General features: G+C 33.2%; 1 protein-coding gene across 2 annotated transcripts; it reads right to left on the minus strand.

Annotated features, from left to right (window-relative positions):
• Nucleotides 1–877: 877 nt before the first annotated feature.
• Nucleotides 878–9,130, minus strand: LOC113690940 (uncharacterized). Of its 2 annotated transcripts, XM_027209075.2 has the most exons (8): nt 8,734–9,130; nt 7,766–8,262; nt 3,426–3,542; nt 2,307–2,485; nt 2,012–2,105; nt 1,765–1,842; nt 1,584–1,685; nt 878–1,287 (listed from the first exon to the last, which is right to left on the minus strand). In XM_027209075.2, the coding sequence occupies exons 2-8, from the start codon at nt 8,240–8,242 to the stop codon at nt 1,156–1,158; spliced, it is 1,179 nt and encodes a 392-aa protein (XP_027064876.1). In that variant the 5' UTR covers nt 8,243–8,262; nt 8,734–9,130; the 3' UTR covers nt 878–1,155. The 2 variants fall into 2 exon arrangements, with proteins under 2 accessions (XP_027064876.1, XP_027064875.1); XM_027209074.2 differs by lacking the exon at nt 8,734–9,130 and having other exon boundaries at nt 7,766–8,638.
• Between the last annotated feature and the right edge of the window lie 8,101 nt (nt 9,131–17,231).

Raw genomic sequence — 17,231 nt, forward strand, 5'->3', positions numbered from 1 at the left:
TTTAGAATAACTCAATTTTTGGTACGTTAAACATTCGCCAAATTACAAGGGACATTTTGGTATTTAATCCTTTTTTTAATATTTTTTGTTAGATGTATTTGAGATTTATTTGAAACATTTTTTGAGGTGTTTTTGGAATATATTACTGTAGCATCACATTTGATATGCAAGTTTTTTAAACAACAGTTAATATCCAAACAGGCCCAATGTTTAAAGTTCCTAAAAATTTGATAGGATTTCACTTTTATCACTAAAGTTTAGTCAAACTTTTGAAAAAAAAAAAAACTAAAGTTTAGTCAAACGTTATGACTTAAGTATGAATTGATGCAAGAATTCACAAATTTTTACCTTGGAGTTTGGAGGGTTTAATTCGGTCTTATTCACTTTTAGGAACTGAATTGATACATTGGTCTACTTTGAAAAGCCAAATTAAATTTTCACCCTTCATTTATTCAAGGGGGAAATCATGATTTACACTTCTATAATAGTATAGATATATTACAATTTTGTTCAAAGAGATTTAGCAACGATTGGAAAAATGGTTGTTAGATATATTCGGATATAAGCAAGGAGCAGTTGGTCAAGCTAAATCTAATGCCATTTCGACCATGAAAATTTAACTACCAGAGGTAAAGCGTACACGTTTGAACTTTAGATGAGCAAACTACCACTCAGTCCCAATCTCAAGGGGACAAAGTGTAATTAAACCTTCTGTTTATGGTAGAAAGTTCAAACTATTGAAAAGCTCCTTCACCAAAGACAAACTCCGTTTCATTTTTGCCTTTTTTGTGGTTTAGTCGGTAAAAATGTAAGACAAAAAACAAAGGCCGGTTAATCAGAACCATGTATATTCCAAGGAATTTTGAGAGTCAACGACTTTGAAAGTTCAAAATGGAGCTATCTTGAGCCCATTTTCATTGCACAAACAACAGTCTTTTTAGTCACTGAATGGAGGTCAACTAATGCACATTGCCATGCTGCAACGACATTTAAACATAGCTCAAAATTTACATCAATCTACATTCCTCCTACACAGCAAATGGCCATAGCCCTGTTCCCTTTGTTGATACAAACGCACAGTTTCAAGTCCTAAATGGGCAGCAAGCCCCTGAAAGGACTACTGTATGGGCTACATTTAGATATTTTACTGAGCTACTACTTTTCATCCCCATTAGGATTTAGTCGTCTTAGTCTTTGATCTAGTTCCGCCATAACTGCTGGTTCCTGTTTTTTCCTTTGCTTTGATATGGTGGTGGTGGTCATAAAGCCAATCTTGTCAAAAGCAACCTGCAAGGTTTGTTACATTGAATGATTAAACAACTCCAACCCATCTTTTTGTGCATTAAGCAGGCCAACTGGATGCATTTGAAAGGACGCTAATGACAGCCCCACCCCCTTATTTATTTGTATGGTTTCTCAGACCAAAATCTTTCAAAAGGGACAGAAAAAATGAAAAAGAAACAAGATTTTTAAGTTTTCCCTTTTCCTTTCTGCTTAGTGTGTGTGCCAGTAGATGATGCAGCACCCTTTTAAACTAATTCTTTTACATAAGGAAAGATGACAGACTGGAAGGGAATAGTTACCGTCAGTAGCTCATCTGGATCAAAGAGGTGATGAGTTGTTCTCTGTATGATGTTAATGACATCCCCAACATGATTTGCCATCAGCAGCTCTTCTTCTTTCATCTGCAGTCATTAAAGATGACTATATTAACTGGAACTTAAGAATAGTCAAGAATTAACCAAAGAAGCAAGATGCTGTCACCTTAAAGATAGCCAATGCGGTATGAAATAGAACCTTTGCCCCTTCATAGAAAAGCACATCCCATACGCGCAAGGTTGTCTGAGCAGTGTTACAGAAGATGCATTATAAGGTGTGTCACAAAATATAACAGAGAAAACGTGACATTTCACAAATTTTACAAATATGGTGTGTATCAGAGGCAGAAAATTTCAGCTGGAAGAGATCAGGAGTGGAAGGAAATGAGTGGAGCAGCTGACAGATGTCTAACCTCTGAAGGCAAGCTCTTGGAGAAGAGGCACAGAAACCACTCAGTGCAAACAAGAGATACATCAAACTCTAACTCTTCTAGATGAGCAGCTATCCTGTACAATATGCTTTCCAACTTTAAGCATAACTACACACATATATAGACATCCATTTATGTGATACCATGTACACACAACCCCATATATAGATAAGCAAACATGAACACAGATACACAGAGACATTTGGTGCTGCATACATGCATGCTATCCAACAGAAATGAATGTTGGCTGTCCATTAGACATGAAATAATGGATCACCTGGGACATTTTTTAGCCAGCAAATCCTTGAATACTCTTTGCTCAACATGACATCCAGACAAGTTGTTAGTATAACAATCACTGACCAATACGTTTTCCAAAAGAACAGCAAGCATCCAAAAAGCATCTTCCTCTGTCTTCATCACAAGTAACAATAGTGCTGCAACATAATTTAAACCCTGCAGCATAGCCACATCAGCGATGCATTCTTCAAACAACTAACAGGCAAAAAAAGGTAACTCTGCATTTTAAAACCTTGACTTCCCTGGCCTGACTCTTAAAGTTGACATCAGTAGATACATCTTTTAGACTATGTTGTGTTTCTAAGTGCTTCACTTCTTTTAGACTATGTTGTGTTTCTAAGTGCTTCACTATCAAAAGGACATAAAGAGTCAAATGCTTAAAAGGTTGCACTCAGGTAACAATGACTAGTGCATTAACCAAATATTGTGGGAGTAAGAAAGCCAGTGAACTAATATCAAAGAGAATAATTATAATCAAATACTGATTCAATTTCTCAAACAATGGTTAAAGCTGTCATACACAAATTGAACTATGTTGCTTTAGTTTGGCGCTAGCTTTCTTTAGAAAGATTGATAACATTGTATCTCAGGAGGTTAATGCCATTACAGGAAAAGAATTTTCATTACTCAATTGGACAGATGGAAATGGTAACAATAAATTAGACGGGGTAAGCATATCAGAGCATTTAGTTCACACAACTTGAGGACACTTAATTATTATGGCCTAACCTATGTAAGAAATGAACATCACAAATACCCAAAATTCACTTGGAAAACGACGCAGCAATTTGACACACAATCTGTCAACCCACACAAGGAAGTCATTGGTTCAGATAAACTCACCGAGTTCGGTTAATTATCTCAGTTTAGGTGAATTTTGCTCATCTTTGAGGACTTATTGGTTTGTCTGATTTATTCGATTTTTCAATTGCTAGAGTTGATAGGATTATCATGCATACAGCATCTTTGCTAATTTTGTAGCGCCACATATGTGGGTACCTAGAGTACATGTTGAGCAACAGAATGAAGAAGACAGCTTAAGCAAGATATCAATTGATTAATATTATTTTCCAGTATGACAGCATCAAGAAACCACCTGACAGTAACCAACATCAGAATCTCGGAAGGAATATCCAACAAGAACACGTCGAAGAGCAGCATGACCCTCAGGGGTATCCAGCCATGGGTGACCAGGGAAAGTTCGCGGTAGGTCCTGCACAGAAAAGCAAAAGAAAATAAAGAGCAATGAATACCAATTTGGAAGATGGAATCACAACACATCTTAAAACATGAGCCTGAATTGTTAGTGAGCAATTGCAGAGCAAGTCTGAAAGCACAAAGACCAGTATTTACTTCTTAGTTCGTTCAATAGAAAACCTTAGTTTGATCAAAGTATACCTTTAACTTTATTCAATTCCACTGCTAAATCTGTAATGATTCACTAATTCTTACATTCCTTCCAGCATTGATTTATGAAGCCCCTGCCGTTCAGGGGAGTAAACTCTTTTGCAGAAGTATTTAATATTAGGGTAAATATTCCACACAAAGACAATCCAAAGAGATTGACATAGATTATCACTTGGTCAACAAGCTAAAATTTTCATTCATCCAAAAACTCTGCCAGAAAACAAGTATCACACAAACGGTAATCAAATTGGAACAACACAAGAATACAGTTAACGAACCCAACAATGAACTAGAATGTCCTCATCCTTATTATTATATACTTTTAAGTAGCATAACATCACATGTTTGCTAATGGATATTAACCTCCCTCACAGGTTATTGATCGTAGCCCAACACCATTTGGTATGAAGGCAAAGTAGATGGAAACCATTGGGTAGGTATTATTTGAGAGTGGAGAGTCCAGTTGTATATGTCCTAGGATTTTAAAGATTAAGCAGAGAAAAGCATTAGTTTGCATAATGTGTATATGATGATAGCTTACTTTCCATGACTTCTTGTGAGCAAATAACCAATGAACTCCAAGTCAGAGCCCAAACATCTAGTTACACCATTTTCCAAGATTTATACCATTTTAGCAACCATAAATTTAGTTGACCAAGAATCAGGTCAAGACAAGGTGGGAGTGTCAAATCTCCAGTCAAGGCAAAGACACCTGGAACTGTTACAGATTACCTTCTCTTGCCAGTATTTTAACGCAAAAACTGCTCAAGCACCATCACAATACAATGATGTCTTGAGTTCCCAACTTCAGATTTTGTTAAAGAACATAAATCAACAAAATGGCATCTGCAGGAAAAAGTACATTTGTGTCGAGTATCAAGTTGACAACATTTGTCTAACACATGAGGAATTTAAAGGATTTGGTCCATATAAAGCACATTCATCAAAACCAACCAAACAGCTTCATTTTGTCAACCTATGGCATAAGGATTTTTTTAATATGCTAGCAATTACAGGGAAAAAAAAAGCGAAAATAGGAAAGAAAAGAAGATCTTCATAATACTATTCAGCAGTTTATTTTCCATTTAAGTTGACTCAAAAGCAATGTAAACTGAGACAGCCTACTAAATCTGCAATAGAGCCCACATAAATGATTTTCTCAGGTCCACGGTTATAGAAGGAGAAAGCAGAAGTGAGGCAGTATGGTTAGCATCAAAAGGCTGCATTTTATGAGCCTATTCAGACTTTTCTCAGCATGATTCTAGGTTCTAGACTTGTTTACACCACAGATGTGTCAATCGAAGTTACATCCTGCAAATATGGTGGGTATACTCGTCTTGATTTTAGGTTCTAGACCTGTTTACACCACAAGAGTCTATCAACGTTATTGAACTTTGTCAATAACAAGTACTCCATGTATCCATTTCTCTTTTAGTCAGGGTGGAAGTAACTTGTGTTTAGTGCAGTTTGTTTGGTTATATTTACCATGCAACAGTGCAATCTAGTTTGGACAATCAATTGTTAGAACAAGAACTAGTGTAAGAGAAACCTAGGTCTTATGCATTATCACAGCCGGTAAAGATTAGGAATAAATTCAAGCTACAACTGAATAAAGCAAATGTGAACCACTTCAACAAAGACTTTACTTTAAAAATAAAAGATCCTCAAATTTATTTTACCAAACCAGAATAACCCCTTACATGACAGATACAAAGTTTGCATGTGCAAAGAACTTACTTCTCCAAGGAAGATCAATTAGAAAACACACTAGGACAGATATAGAATGAGTATGCATGTGCACAAATTGCAAACAGATTGGGCTCCATCTTGGAGAATCCATTCACTTAAAAATAAGTTCCATCTTACAATAATCTGGAAACTCAAAACATTTAGTTGATGTGATATGTTAACAGGTTAGATACTGTTTTTATGAGTCAGTACAGATTGCAGTTCAACAAATTTAAGCGAAGAAAATGAATCTCATGGCCAGAGCCTATTAGGGGATGGCTTCAAAGACATGGTATGGCTTCAAAAACATAGGATGGCTTCAAAGATGTAGGCATTCTTGTTGGCGTGTCTAGACCTTGATTTGACTACAGAAGTAGGAGGAAGAGAAATTCCAATTAACTTGCACGAGGGCAAAGAGGAATTTTTTGTGCTTTACAATTTACTTTTGATAAGAAATATGATAATCTTCTCATTGCCATCTTTACTGGCCCACACAAAGAATTTAGGAGCCTCTTGCTGGATCATTGTGGGAAAAAAGATCAATATGGAGGATCATTTGGAGAATGTTAGTTGTTTAGTTCCAGAAGAACCAATGTCTTAACACAATAGAGTAGTCACAACAGTTTGAATCCTATTGGTAAAGTTTATTCAGAATTCATTTCACTCACAGAAGTTTCCAATACACTAGCAAATAGTTTCAATGATTTCTATAGGAAAAGCAAGTGGATGGAAAAGAAGAAACCCAATCTCTCATACATTAAAACATTTAGAAGCCCAGATATATAAGACAGAAACTCAGAAAGGTAATAAAAATGGAGGCAAGGTTGGCTTAACTGATATGGTTGTGCACTATGTACTCACAACTTTTAGCAAATATTTCAACAGGTACAATGCTTAACGTACATCCTCTGCTAATAATTAATAATTTATATTTGATTCAATTATCAATACTTTTTGAGTATAAACGAGAGACATTAAGCTCACAGATAAAAACTTAGAGTACTCCAACAAGTAATGAAATGAATTATAGAGAAATTCCTCCTAATCTAATTTCAAACTTTAAGCACTCCATCATCCAATGTTATATGTCATGGGCAGAGTTGCAGATAGTCTAATAAAGATGCAAGTTATCCACTACAACAAAGCCGAAAAACTGAAGCATATGCCCTCCAATTAAAAGTCTAACAGTTACCTATTACTCCAATGTTCTTGCTTTTGAATAAATACTATAATAAAGATGGGAAAGTAGCGGTTTAATTTTTGATGTTACGAATCATGATGCCATTTTCTTTGGAACAAAGAAAGAGAAAAACCATGATGCTAAATAACTTATCAGAAGAATTCATTGAAGCTACCAAAAGAAGTAAGGCACTGTTACGGATAGACTAACAAAATCAAACTTTAGCCATTACAACTTAGCTGAAAAGATGAAGTTTCCACATATGGCTCCAATTCGAGGTTCAATGGTTATCTACGACTCCAATGTTCTTGTTTTTGAGTACATAGAAGATGGATAAGATGGGAAAGTACTGGTTTATCTTTTGGACTTTACAAATCATGACCCTTTATTCAGAAACAAACAATACGCGAAACCATGACATGTAAAATGTGAGGCAGGGAGTGTTAAACAACTGGTCAAAAGAATTCAGCAACCAAAAGTTGTAAGGCAGCTTTTTATGGTTTACAACTGTTTCATGTAATCCCAGCATCATAAGTCAGCAGCAATCTACGTTTAGTCGCATACAATCTCCATTCAGATTCTACAATATAAATATCAGCCAGGCATGTACCAACAATCCATGAGATTTCCTAAGGGTAGAGTTCTCCTATCATACTGTCACAGACAGTTTAAAGCATGATATGACTACAGTCACTTTAGAGAGCATAACCTCATCTCAAGTCACTTCAGAGAGCAAACTCACCCACTCACTTATGATACAAAACCTTCCCAGGTCAGCTAAAACCCAAAAATTAGCAAAATGCTACGGCTGATAAAATTTTCCTATTATGTTAATCAAGCATTTAGATGTGAGCTATTGTTCCTTGAACTCCAAGCTGAGATTAATTAACAATACATGCTTATATACAATCCTGTAATTTATATTCTGTTAGTTCTCAGAGTTCACCTTAAACATGAGAACATAGTCATTGAATTAGAAGCATACAGACATACAGACAAGCATACACGCAAATAAGTGTCATCAGATACAAAGCTATGAACAGGTTAGTCTCACCAATACATCACAGATCAAAAAACCATCTCAGAGTAACCATTGTATTGCTTAAAACTCAAAAACTCACATGGTCAATTTGCTTCGTGGCAGGTGTGACCTTATCCACAACAGCAGTTGTGAGATCATTGTAATAGCTCTCAGGGACAGTTGACTTCTTCTTGGCCGCCCCTGACATTGCAAACCACACCTTAGGCCGCAGATTTGGTGGAATTCCTTTCCTAATAAGCCTCTTGAGAGTAATTTGATTCACTAAGGCAGTGAACTTGAGCGAAGATTTAAGAGTTGAGGAAACATGAGTCTCTAGATACCAATTTGCACCTTTGCTGGCTTCCAATGCCCACCAGACCCTCCCCTGTTGCCTCACCTTCTCCCTTACCTCATTCAACACATTTACATCATCAACATTGCCTTCCACTGTAAACCCATAAATATCTTGAAACTTAACTGTGATATTAGCCCTTCTGGCATGAATGCTTGGCCTCAATATGGGAATTTGAGCTTGGTATTCAAAGGCCAAGTCCCTTTTGCTTTGAGTTCCATGCATCTTATATTTGAACTATAATTCTATAAAATGAGGATGGATAAACTGATCAAGGGGTCAATATTTAATTTTGCCTAAATAATCAGATAATATATCGAAAAGGGACACTCAATGCCAGATTTTCAATCCAAAATTGCTTAACTCTTAAATGGTCGACATTCAGAAAGCTGATGAGCTTCGGCCTTCAAATAATGGAAAAAATGGGGAAAAAAACAAGGAAAGGTATTTCCTAGGAAGTCGATATTTACCAATCTGGGATTTAGACAAGGTACATTACTCTGGAATTAAACAGCTAAAAAGATTCTTGAATTTTCTTATAAGAATTCTTAATTAAAAGAGAAAAACATAAATAAAATAAAAAAAGCTGGAATCCTTCTACAGATTGAGGACAAAAACTCCCATACAAAGAAGAAAAACAATAAATTAAAAGCAAATATATACAAATACCCCGGGTCAATGATTAAAAGAAGAAGCAAAGACGGAAGGAAAAATACCCAACAAGAATTCCCAGATCTTTTCTACATTATCTTCATCTTCTTCTATAAAAAGCTACAAAAATTCCTGAGAAAAAGAAGGGATAAAGCTGGATGATGAAATAGGGGGAAGAAGGAAAAAAAATGGAACAACAATTCCCTCGAAGCTTTCTTTATTATTATTCCTTTTTTTTTGGGTTGTGTGAAAGCTTGAAGATTTTGAGGAAGAACTGATGGTCTGAAATGAGAGAGTGGACAACCAGAAAGATTCAAATTTGGAAAATGTGTAAGAAAATGTATTTTAAATTTTGTGACGGGGTATAGAATATAGAATAGTCATAGAGTGACAGATTTGTACGTTAAAGGAGAGAGAGTTTTTTTTTTTTGAGGACGAGAGAGAGATATTCAAGTAAACAGTAACGTTAATCATGGCTGAGAGATGCCATAATATCTTAGAGCTAGATTAAGACAAAAGGGATGTTAGAATTTTATTTCTCTTTTTTTTTTGGGTTTTTAATCCTTTGCGCTTTACCCCCAGGATATTAGCGATTTGGTACTTTGTTCCTTTAATTTGCCTCTTCTTATGATTGCACCATGGTTTTAACAATTTATTGGCATCTTTGTGGTCAGGTGTGTAATTTACTCACACATAAAACAAACTTGGAATCCTCATTCCAACTTTCCTGGCAACTCAGTGTCATTTGTATAATTGTACCAAGTTTCTTATTGTCACGTGCTCTTTAATTTTTTATTAACTCAAATTGGTTTGGTTCAACTCAATTTTCCTCTACCCTTCTAAAACTTTGAACCAAAAGTAACCCTTCTAATTCATATGCTAAAACTTATGCATGCAACCACACATGATCTCTTGCTTTGGAAAAAAAAGAAAAAGAAAACCCTAAACAATATTGAATGTCGTCTGCAATCGGCTACAAATTGCCTTCTACAGCAATGTTTTGAAAATCGGACCGGATCGATCGGTTCGACCGGTTGAATCGCGAACCGGCCATGGCACCGGTCCGGTTCAATGCCATAGTTGACTTTGTCAGAAAACCGTTCAAGAATCGGTTGAACCGTAAAAACCGCGGTCGAACTGCTATTGAACCGGTTTTCAACCTTCCTTTTTTTTTTTTTTTTTGCAAAATGCAGCTATCAAGACCTTTGTAATAGAAGACCAATGTATTAACCGTTGCACCATCACATCCTATTAGTTTTTTTTGATAACTTATTTATGTAAAGCAAATACTCATATTTCTTTTTTCCATTTTTCTTACAAAATCTCATTCTCTCATGGCTCTTTCTTTTTAATTTTTAACTCTCTCTCTCTCTCTCTATCTTCTTTTTTTTTGTCACTCCCTTTTTAATCAAACCTCTTTATTTTTAATTTACTGATGTTTTCTTCCATTTTTTAATTTTGTTTTTGTCCATTAAATTGAAAAAAGTTCAAAAAGAATTATTTTTTAACCCAAATTATTTAATGCTACAACCACTCACTTTTATCTCATTTTTTGTTTCTTATCAAGTTTACATTTCTATTTTCGATTTTCTTGACTTCCTTTGAACTCCAAACTTTCTTTTTTAAATTGCAATCTCTAAAACGTAAATTAAAATTTAAGTTCACAATATCTAAATTCTCATAGACGTGAATTTTGTATAATTTCAAAATATTGTGATATTTTTGGGTTGGATTTAGATATAATTGAAATTGAGATGAAATTTATTTGTTTTAACTTATAATTTAAAAATTTTATTTTTAAAAAATCCAAGCTATTAAAAAATAGTAAATCTTTCATCATATAAAGTATTAAATTAATCCATTACATGTCTTATTTTGTACATATATATATTTATATAAATAATTTTTAAAAAAATTCATTGAACCGAGGTTGAACTGGTTCGACTGATTGAACCTCGACCCTTTCATTTCATCGGTTCAATGAACGGTCCGGTTTTTAAAACATTGCTCTACAGCCGATTGACGTTTTTGCGAGGCATAATCACTAGTTCACAAATGCTAATAAGCTGTTTGATCAAGTGGTGACTCACACCGCTATATTACTGGGCATTTCCAATAAGGTCCACAATTCAACGACGCCTTCCCCTAGCAGATGTATCAGATGTATGAAGCTTGCTTTTCTTCTCCTCGCTCAGATATATCCTACTTATTCCTTCATTATCTCCTTTTATTTTTAATTTTTTCCCTAGTATTCATTGTTTACTTTATTTACTAACCCAATTTGTGCTAGATTTCTATAATTTATTGTGTGTTCATAGAAATTAAATGATCAATACTTATTCGAACTAACTTGATTACTTGAAAGTGGGAAAAGTGATTTTTACCTATGATTTTTGAATTTTTTATGAATTTATGCTTTAATTTTAAAAGCATATAATATGGTAAAGTTGTAAACGAAAATTTCTGAGTTTGGGTTTTATATCCTAACTATTGACGGGAAATATAACGGTAGGATTCCAAATCATGTTTTGCCGCTACGACCATGTTGGCTTGGGCTTCTGAGTTTATGAACTTACCATTGTTGGAAGTGGTGTAAGCAAACAGCAGAAGTGAGTGCAGTGCAATATGGTTTATCTTTCTGTGGTCTATTTATTCTGGTTTAATTATGTTTGCTTTGCTTCATAATACAAATGATATTTCCGTTGACTTGAACTTGAAATTTTAGATTATGTATCCATTAAATGTAATTTTTCACGAAGAGTCAATAAGACTCAGGTAGTTGCTCCTTATCTTGTTGCAATTAAAGTTCTTGTCCAGAATTCCCAAGTAAATCATTTCCTTTTTGCTGCAACTGTTGATTTTGCAAATCTTTGACTGCAATTCACATTCTTTAACTTACATGCACTTTGAGTATTTGTTATCTTCTTATTTTCTCCAAATTTACATATAATTTAGAGAAACTACATATATGACAACCTTAAAGAATTGTTAGAAAAGTCAAATACATTTACTGCACTTTTAAACCTTCGATTACCGGCTTACTTTTGATTTTTAATTTCCACCTCTTCCCTTTTCCCTGACTATTGGGTCCAATCAGGGTAAAATTAGGTTCTTTTGATTTCAATCTAGTAGAATAACAATTTGCCAAGAAAGTATCAAACATAGAAAAGTGATGAAATTAATTGTTACAATTTAGATTTGCAAAGTGTATGTTTTTTTTTTTTGAATTAATAAGAACTTAGGAACAGCACTAAGTGGGGAATACTTGCATTGTCTTTCATATGGAACATGAATCTAAGTGATGGCTACAAACTTCGACACCAAAATTGACTAATGAAACACAAATGCTTGTTGTGGAATTGTTTTTCAACACAAAGACATTGGTGGCCATGATGGTCATTTATGTGTTGTGACAAATGATGATGACCTTGTTAACCTCCCCTCTATTGGTGTTGTGCTTGGACATGCTATTATCTAGGATCAAATCCTTTGATTTATGTTTAAGCAAGCGTGAGAAAGTCATCACATTGAAGCATTTCATTTTTTTTTTTTTGAGGGGGAAGCATGAGTATTCATAAACAGCTTTTTGAAGTCATTGATACACTTAGATTAAATGTCCACTTTGCTCTTAGATTGTTTTCTAGGAGTTTAATAGGTGCAAGGTTGTGCCATTTAAGGAATTTAGTTGGTTTGAATTTTCATTTGGAACAAAAAGATGATGAAACGGGTATCCTTTTTGGTGATTTGTTGCATGATTTCGAGCTGAGTTACACCAGGAACCTCTGCTTAGTTTGCTGCTTTGTTTCTGTTTTTTTATAAAACTAACAAAGTATTCATTTTATCTTAGATATCATTTATGTTTGGGAATTGATACATGAGATTGAGATCTTGATTTATAGTTCTTGAATGGAGAGGGTGACAATATGTTGTAATTTATATATATTCTCAAACTCTACAATTTTTCTCATAGTTTGTACTAGTAGCATTTTGATTTTGTATTCTCATGTAAGTCAAGAAATGTTTCGTAATTAATGCTAGAATTTGTGATTTGGTTCCTATTGCACCAAAGTTGTTCATAGTCCAACGTTTTTTATATTCTAGTACTTGGACATTCGTTTGAAATCAAGCCTCCAATTTTAATTGTTTTTAATTCTTTTAAAAGTTAATTGTTTTAGAAACTCATTCTTCTGAAAGTTTATCATAAAACTAATTGCCTTTGCGGACAACTTTAATAAGCTCCACTTAATATCACTATTGTCCATATCAGGTTATATTAAATGCGATAAGTAGTTGCTTGATGAATAACATTTTTTTTATTTATTCATAAAGTTAATCATGAATAACAAAAGTTGCTTGATCACTACTTTCCATGACATTCTTATTTGTCAATTGAAACAAATATTCTACATAGAAGAATGTGCATTAATTTTGGGAAGCACTAAATGTTCCATTGTCAATTTATGTCAAATATTCAAGTCCTTTCTCCACTTGAACACTTGCAAGAAATGTCACCAATGCGTGAATTGGACCACACCTATCATTGCGATTAGCTCCAACTTTTTGTATCAGAGTACAATAGTTGTCATTCAACTCTAACTGATTTATTTTTGCTTCTCCGAAACCATGTAATTCTTGTGCCTATGGTTAGAATTGCATCACCAAAAAAAAATTGAATGTGCAAATAAATGAATGAATACAAAAAGACCATAAATAATCGTCTCTTAAAGAAGCAATTATTCATGATCATGATTGTAATAATTTACCTCGAGCAAGTCAGTCATATTCACGGAACTAAAAGTGCATAGTTGGTCATAATTCTATTGATTAAAATCCAAATTGACAAACTATTAACCACAAAAAAGAAAAATATTCATGAATTTTAGTATAAAGCCAAAAGATAAATTTGTTATAAAATAATTTTATACAAATAAGAAAAAAAATAAATTACCAATATAGGATGACATGATCAAACAAAAGTTACTTGTTGAGATTGCAAAGGCACTATCATACTTATTGGTGTAGAATAACATGGCTAGATAACGGTTTCTTTTTGATATTTTAAAAATTCTATCATACTCATTTCATTTGTAGTTGTCTAAAAATAAAAATAAATAAGCACAATTATAAATAGTTTGATAGTGAATTATTTTATCTATACATATGAATACATGATTCTATTTAACACTCTAGAAGTACAACCTTTGAAGATTCTATAGCACCACAAAATTGCTAGTTAAGAATATCAACATCATTTATGCGATATGTAATATCATTTTGTTACTGTTGCTATTCAACAAAAAAAAGGAAAAATAAAGTTAGAAAAATATTGTTTGGAGCAAGTATAGTATTTAATTGTTAGTCAACATATAATGATAAATTATTACATTTTGTATCCCATGATGTTGCATATTGCACTTCGTAGATAAACCATCTATAGTATCTCTTACAGACTAAAGAAAACAAAACATTAAGAGAATCATAATATAAGAAAATATTGTATTGCAAAAATAACAAAATTGTAATGTAACAAAACCTCATCATGTGATGGCACTGGTGACTTCATAGTTGCACTATTTTGCAAACTTTTTTTGGTTGATCTTCTTCTCTTAGTAGCCTTCTCTAGGCTACTCAATCTCTTGTTTGAAATATTTTTTATCTTTCTTTTATTGCCCTTGATATTGATACTACTTGGATTAACAGTATTATTTGTGAGGTTGAAAGTTTTTGTTGTATTTAACATCTCATTGCTTGACCCCTTTGATGTAACCTTGCATCAACCAAATCCAACATTTTCAAAAGATCTTTTTTAGCAATTTTACAAGTTTTTTCTGCTTATGTAGCTTTTGTGACGAATTGAGTATACAATCTACACAAATCTCTATAACGCTTCATAAAAAACACTTTTAGATCCAAATCATTGTTGATGCTGCAAGAATTATTACCACTAATATATTCAACTTTTGCATCATTAGTCGACCTCTTCAATATGTATTGATTAGGGATCTTCATGATATTTTTTTGCATTAAGAACTTTCAAAGAATGAGAGCATAAAACTCTAGAGAATTCATATTTCTTGCAACTACATGAAATCTGATCACCTATTGAATCAAATCTAACCATATAATAGTTTTTCCAGCCTTTAAGAGTGATCTTATACTCTATCACTGTTTCAACTTCACTACAGGTGATTATACCATAATCATGAGATTTACCCCACTCAATTTTAACCCACTTGAATATTTTAGGAGTATAAACACTTGCAACAGCTTTCAAAACATCAATATCAAATGGCAGTACTCGAGTATTCATATATGCTCTAAAGTCAGCTTTAAGTTCTTTATATTTATGATCATTAACTAACCTCTTAGAATGACTGAAAAACTCATGGAATTTATTCTCGTAACTTACCTTTTCATCATACTATTCATGGTTTCACTTCTTTGAGTTATTGTCATATTTGCACAAAATATTTTCCTTCCATATACCAATGTCTATTTTTCTTTGATTTCAAACATACATTTTAACCAATCATTGTTTTCAGGATCATATTTTTTCAACATAGCATTCTACTTAGATATAAAGTCTTTTTCTTCATCAAAATCATATACACATCTATTGAAATTATTTACAAATTGTTTAAATTTTTCAAACACACGATTTAGCTGAATAGTTGCATACAAAAAGATAGTGGTGTGTTTCAAGCCATGTACAAGTTAGTCTTTTAGCCATTGCTATGTTCTGATTTGTAAATATAGTATTTGACCTTTTTCCTGACGTGGCCCTCACAAAAGTGTCAAACAACCAAAGTCAAAACAATCTCATCATATAACAAAGCAGCCCCAAATATTGTAATCTACGTATGATTATTCACTCCAACAAATAATGCAAATGGATGGCCTTCATTGTTCTTTCTGTATGTCATGTCAAAACAAACAAGATCTCCAAAACTTGAATAATCACGCTCACTAATCAGTCAGTCTAGAAAATATTGTAACAAAAGCATCCTAATCTACTTGAATTGCATAGAAGAAATTAGAATCCTCCAGTTACATTAATTTTTTGTATGTATTCAAGTATGCCTCTTGTGTCTCCCACATTCATTTGTATTGTTCATTTAGAACGTAAATAATTCTTATAATCCTCAGAGTGAAACCTAAGTTCTCCCGTCCTCCTACTTGTAGTGCCATAAGTTCATGAGAAACTTTTGGCACTATATTCACATGGTGTGCCATATCAATTTCAGCCACATGAATAAAATTTTTCTTTGTGATCTGTGTAAGTTAGTTTTGTTTGGACTTGAAAGATAGTGATTATGCCCAACAATCAACTAATATATATGAAACTTACTAGTTTGTCTGCTATGAAGCCTTCATTTTTATCGATTTTTATCAAACAATTAAATCGTGTTTCAGGATAAGGGGCTCTCAAATTGAGATCTCTTTCATCCTTTGCTCGTTTTCCTTCAGCATTGCAACAAATATCCTGTCCAAGAGCTCACCATTGCTATCTTTATGGAAGGTACTTTTTTTCTCATTCCAAACCAACTTCGTTTGCATATGCTAAGTAAAATGCATAAGCATCTTCTTCACTCTCAAATTCCATGCCCATCTTTGAAATTAGTTTAGGAGGAATCGATGCATGAATTTTGTTTACATCTTTTATCACATCCAAAACTGGTGGAGTGGGAATTTCATTTTTGGTAATTTGATCTATCTAGTCAAAATCCAATTTGTAACAAGGTGATATCTCGGTTTCCATAGAAGTTGTAGCATCCATATCCTGTAAATGTCCACACAAAATTAATTGCAACACAATAAGAAAAAAAATGTAAAGAAATTTTTCCCTTGGTAAATTAATTGATATAGTTGAATCCCCAAATCTACTTATTTAATTCCACTACTTACAAATAGTCAGAAAAGCTATTGTTACTTCTTGTACCTCTTTTTCAGTTTGGTATATTAGTAAAATTTTAGTTCTTGAAATAATAAATGGTTTTTTAATCCCACAAATTAGCTTATTTTCAAGAAACATCACAATTATTATGTAAGTAGTCAGTTTGACTACTTAATTAATATTTAACCTTTTCAAACCCACAATTGAATAATGTTTCACTTCCACAACTAAGAGGGAAATGAAAATGAGGAACACAAATATGAAAATATAGAATTGTATAAAACAAGATAGGGTGATGTTATTGTTAGTAGTTACATAGGCTGCAAGAATCAAACATCTTTGAAATTTTGCAATGTATTCACCAGCTCAGTTTATTTTTTCAAACCTGTTGAGTGATTATTTAAGTAAAAGATTTTTGCAATATTAAAAGTTTTCATATATAGTAAATTGTTTGTAAACAATAAACAATAATTCATGTTAAGCCAATAACAATAAAAAAAAAGTAAAAAATAGTACACATACAAATTACCTAGAATTGAAGATAATAACAAAATCTCTTTTTAATTCTCTTGTTGATGTTTGCACTCCAACAACCGTTCTTGACAAAAATATTTTGGTGTAAAATCCCGTTATCCAAGAAAGTGGAAGAGAAATTTTAGTTTTTTTTTT

This window comes from Coffea arabica, chromosome 5c, assembly GCF_036785885.1.
Source record: "Coffea arabica cultivar ET-39 chromosome 5c, Coffea Arabica ET-39 HiFi, whole genome shotgun sequence".
Classification (NCBI taxonomy): Eukaryota; Viridiplantae; Streptophyta; class Magnoliopsida; order Gentianales; family Rubiaceae; genus Coffea; species Coffea arabica.

What these genes read in the sequence shown, in the direction of transcription:
- LOC113690940 (XM_027209075.2), bottom strand. Translation starts at nt 8,242, where the DNA reads ATGCATGGAACTCAAAGCAAAAGGGACTTGGCCTTTGAATACCAAGCT. An exon ending in CTGGCTAAAAAATGTCCCAG is followed by an intron (nt 2,106 to 2,306) that starts GTGATCCATTAT and finishes CATATTGTACAG; the next exon opens with GATAGCTGCTCATCTAGAAG. An exon ending in CCAAGAGCTTGCCTTCAGAG is followed by an intron (nt 1,843 to 2,011) that starts GTTAGACATCTG and finishes AACACTGCTCAG; the next exon opens with ACAACCTTGCGCGTATGGGA.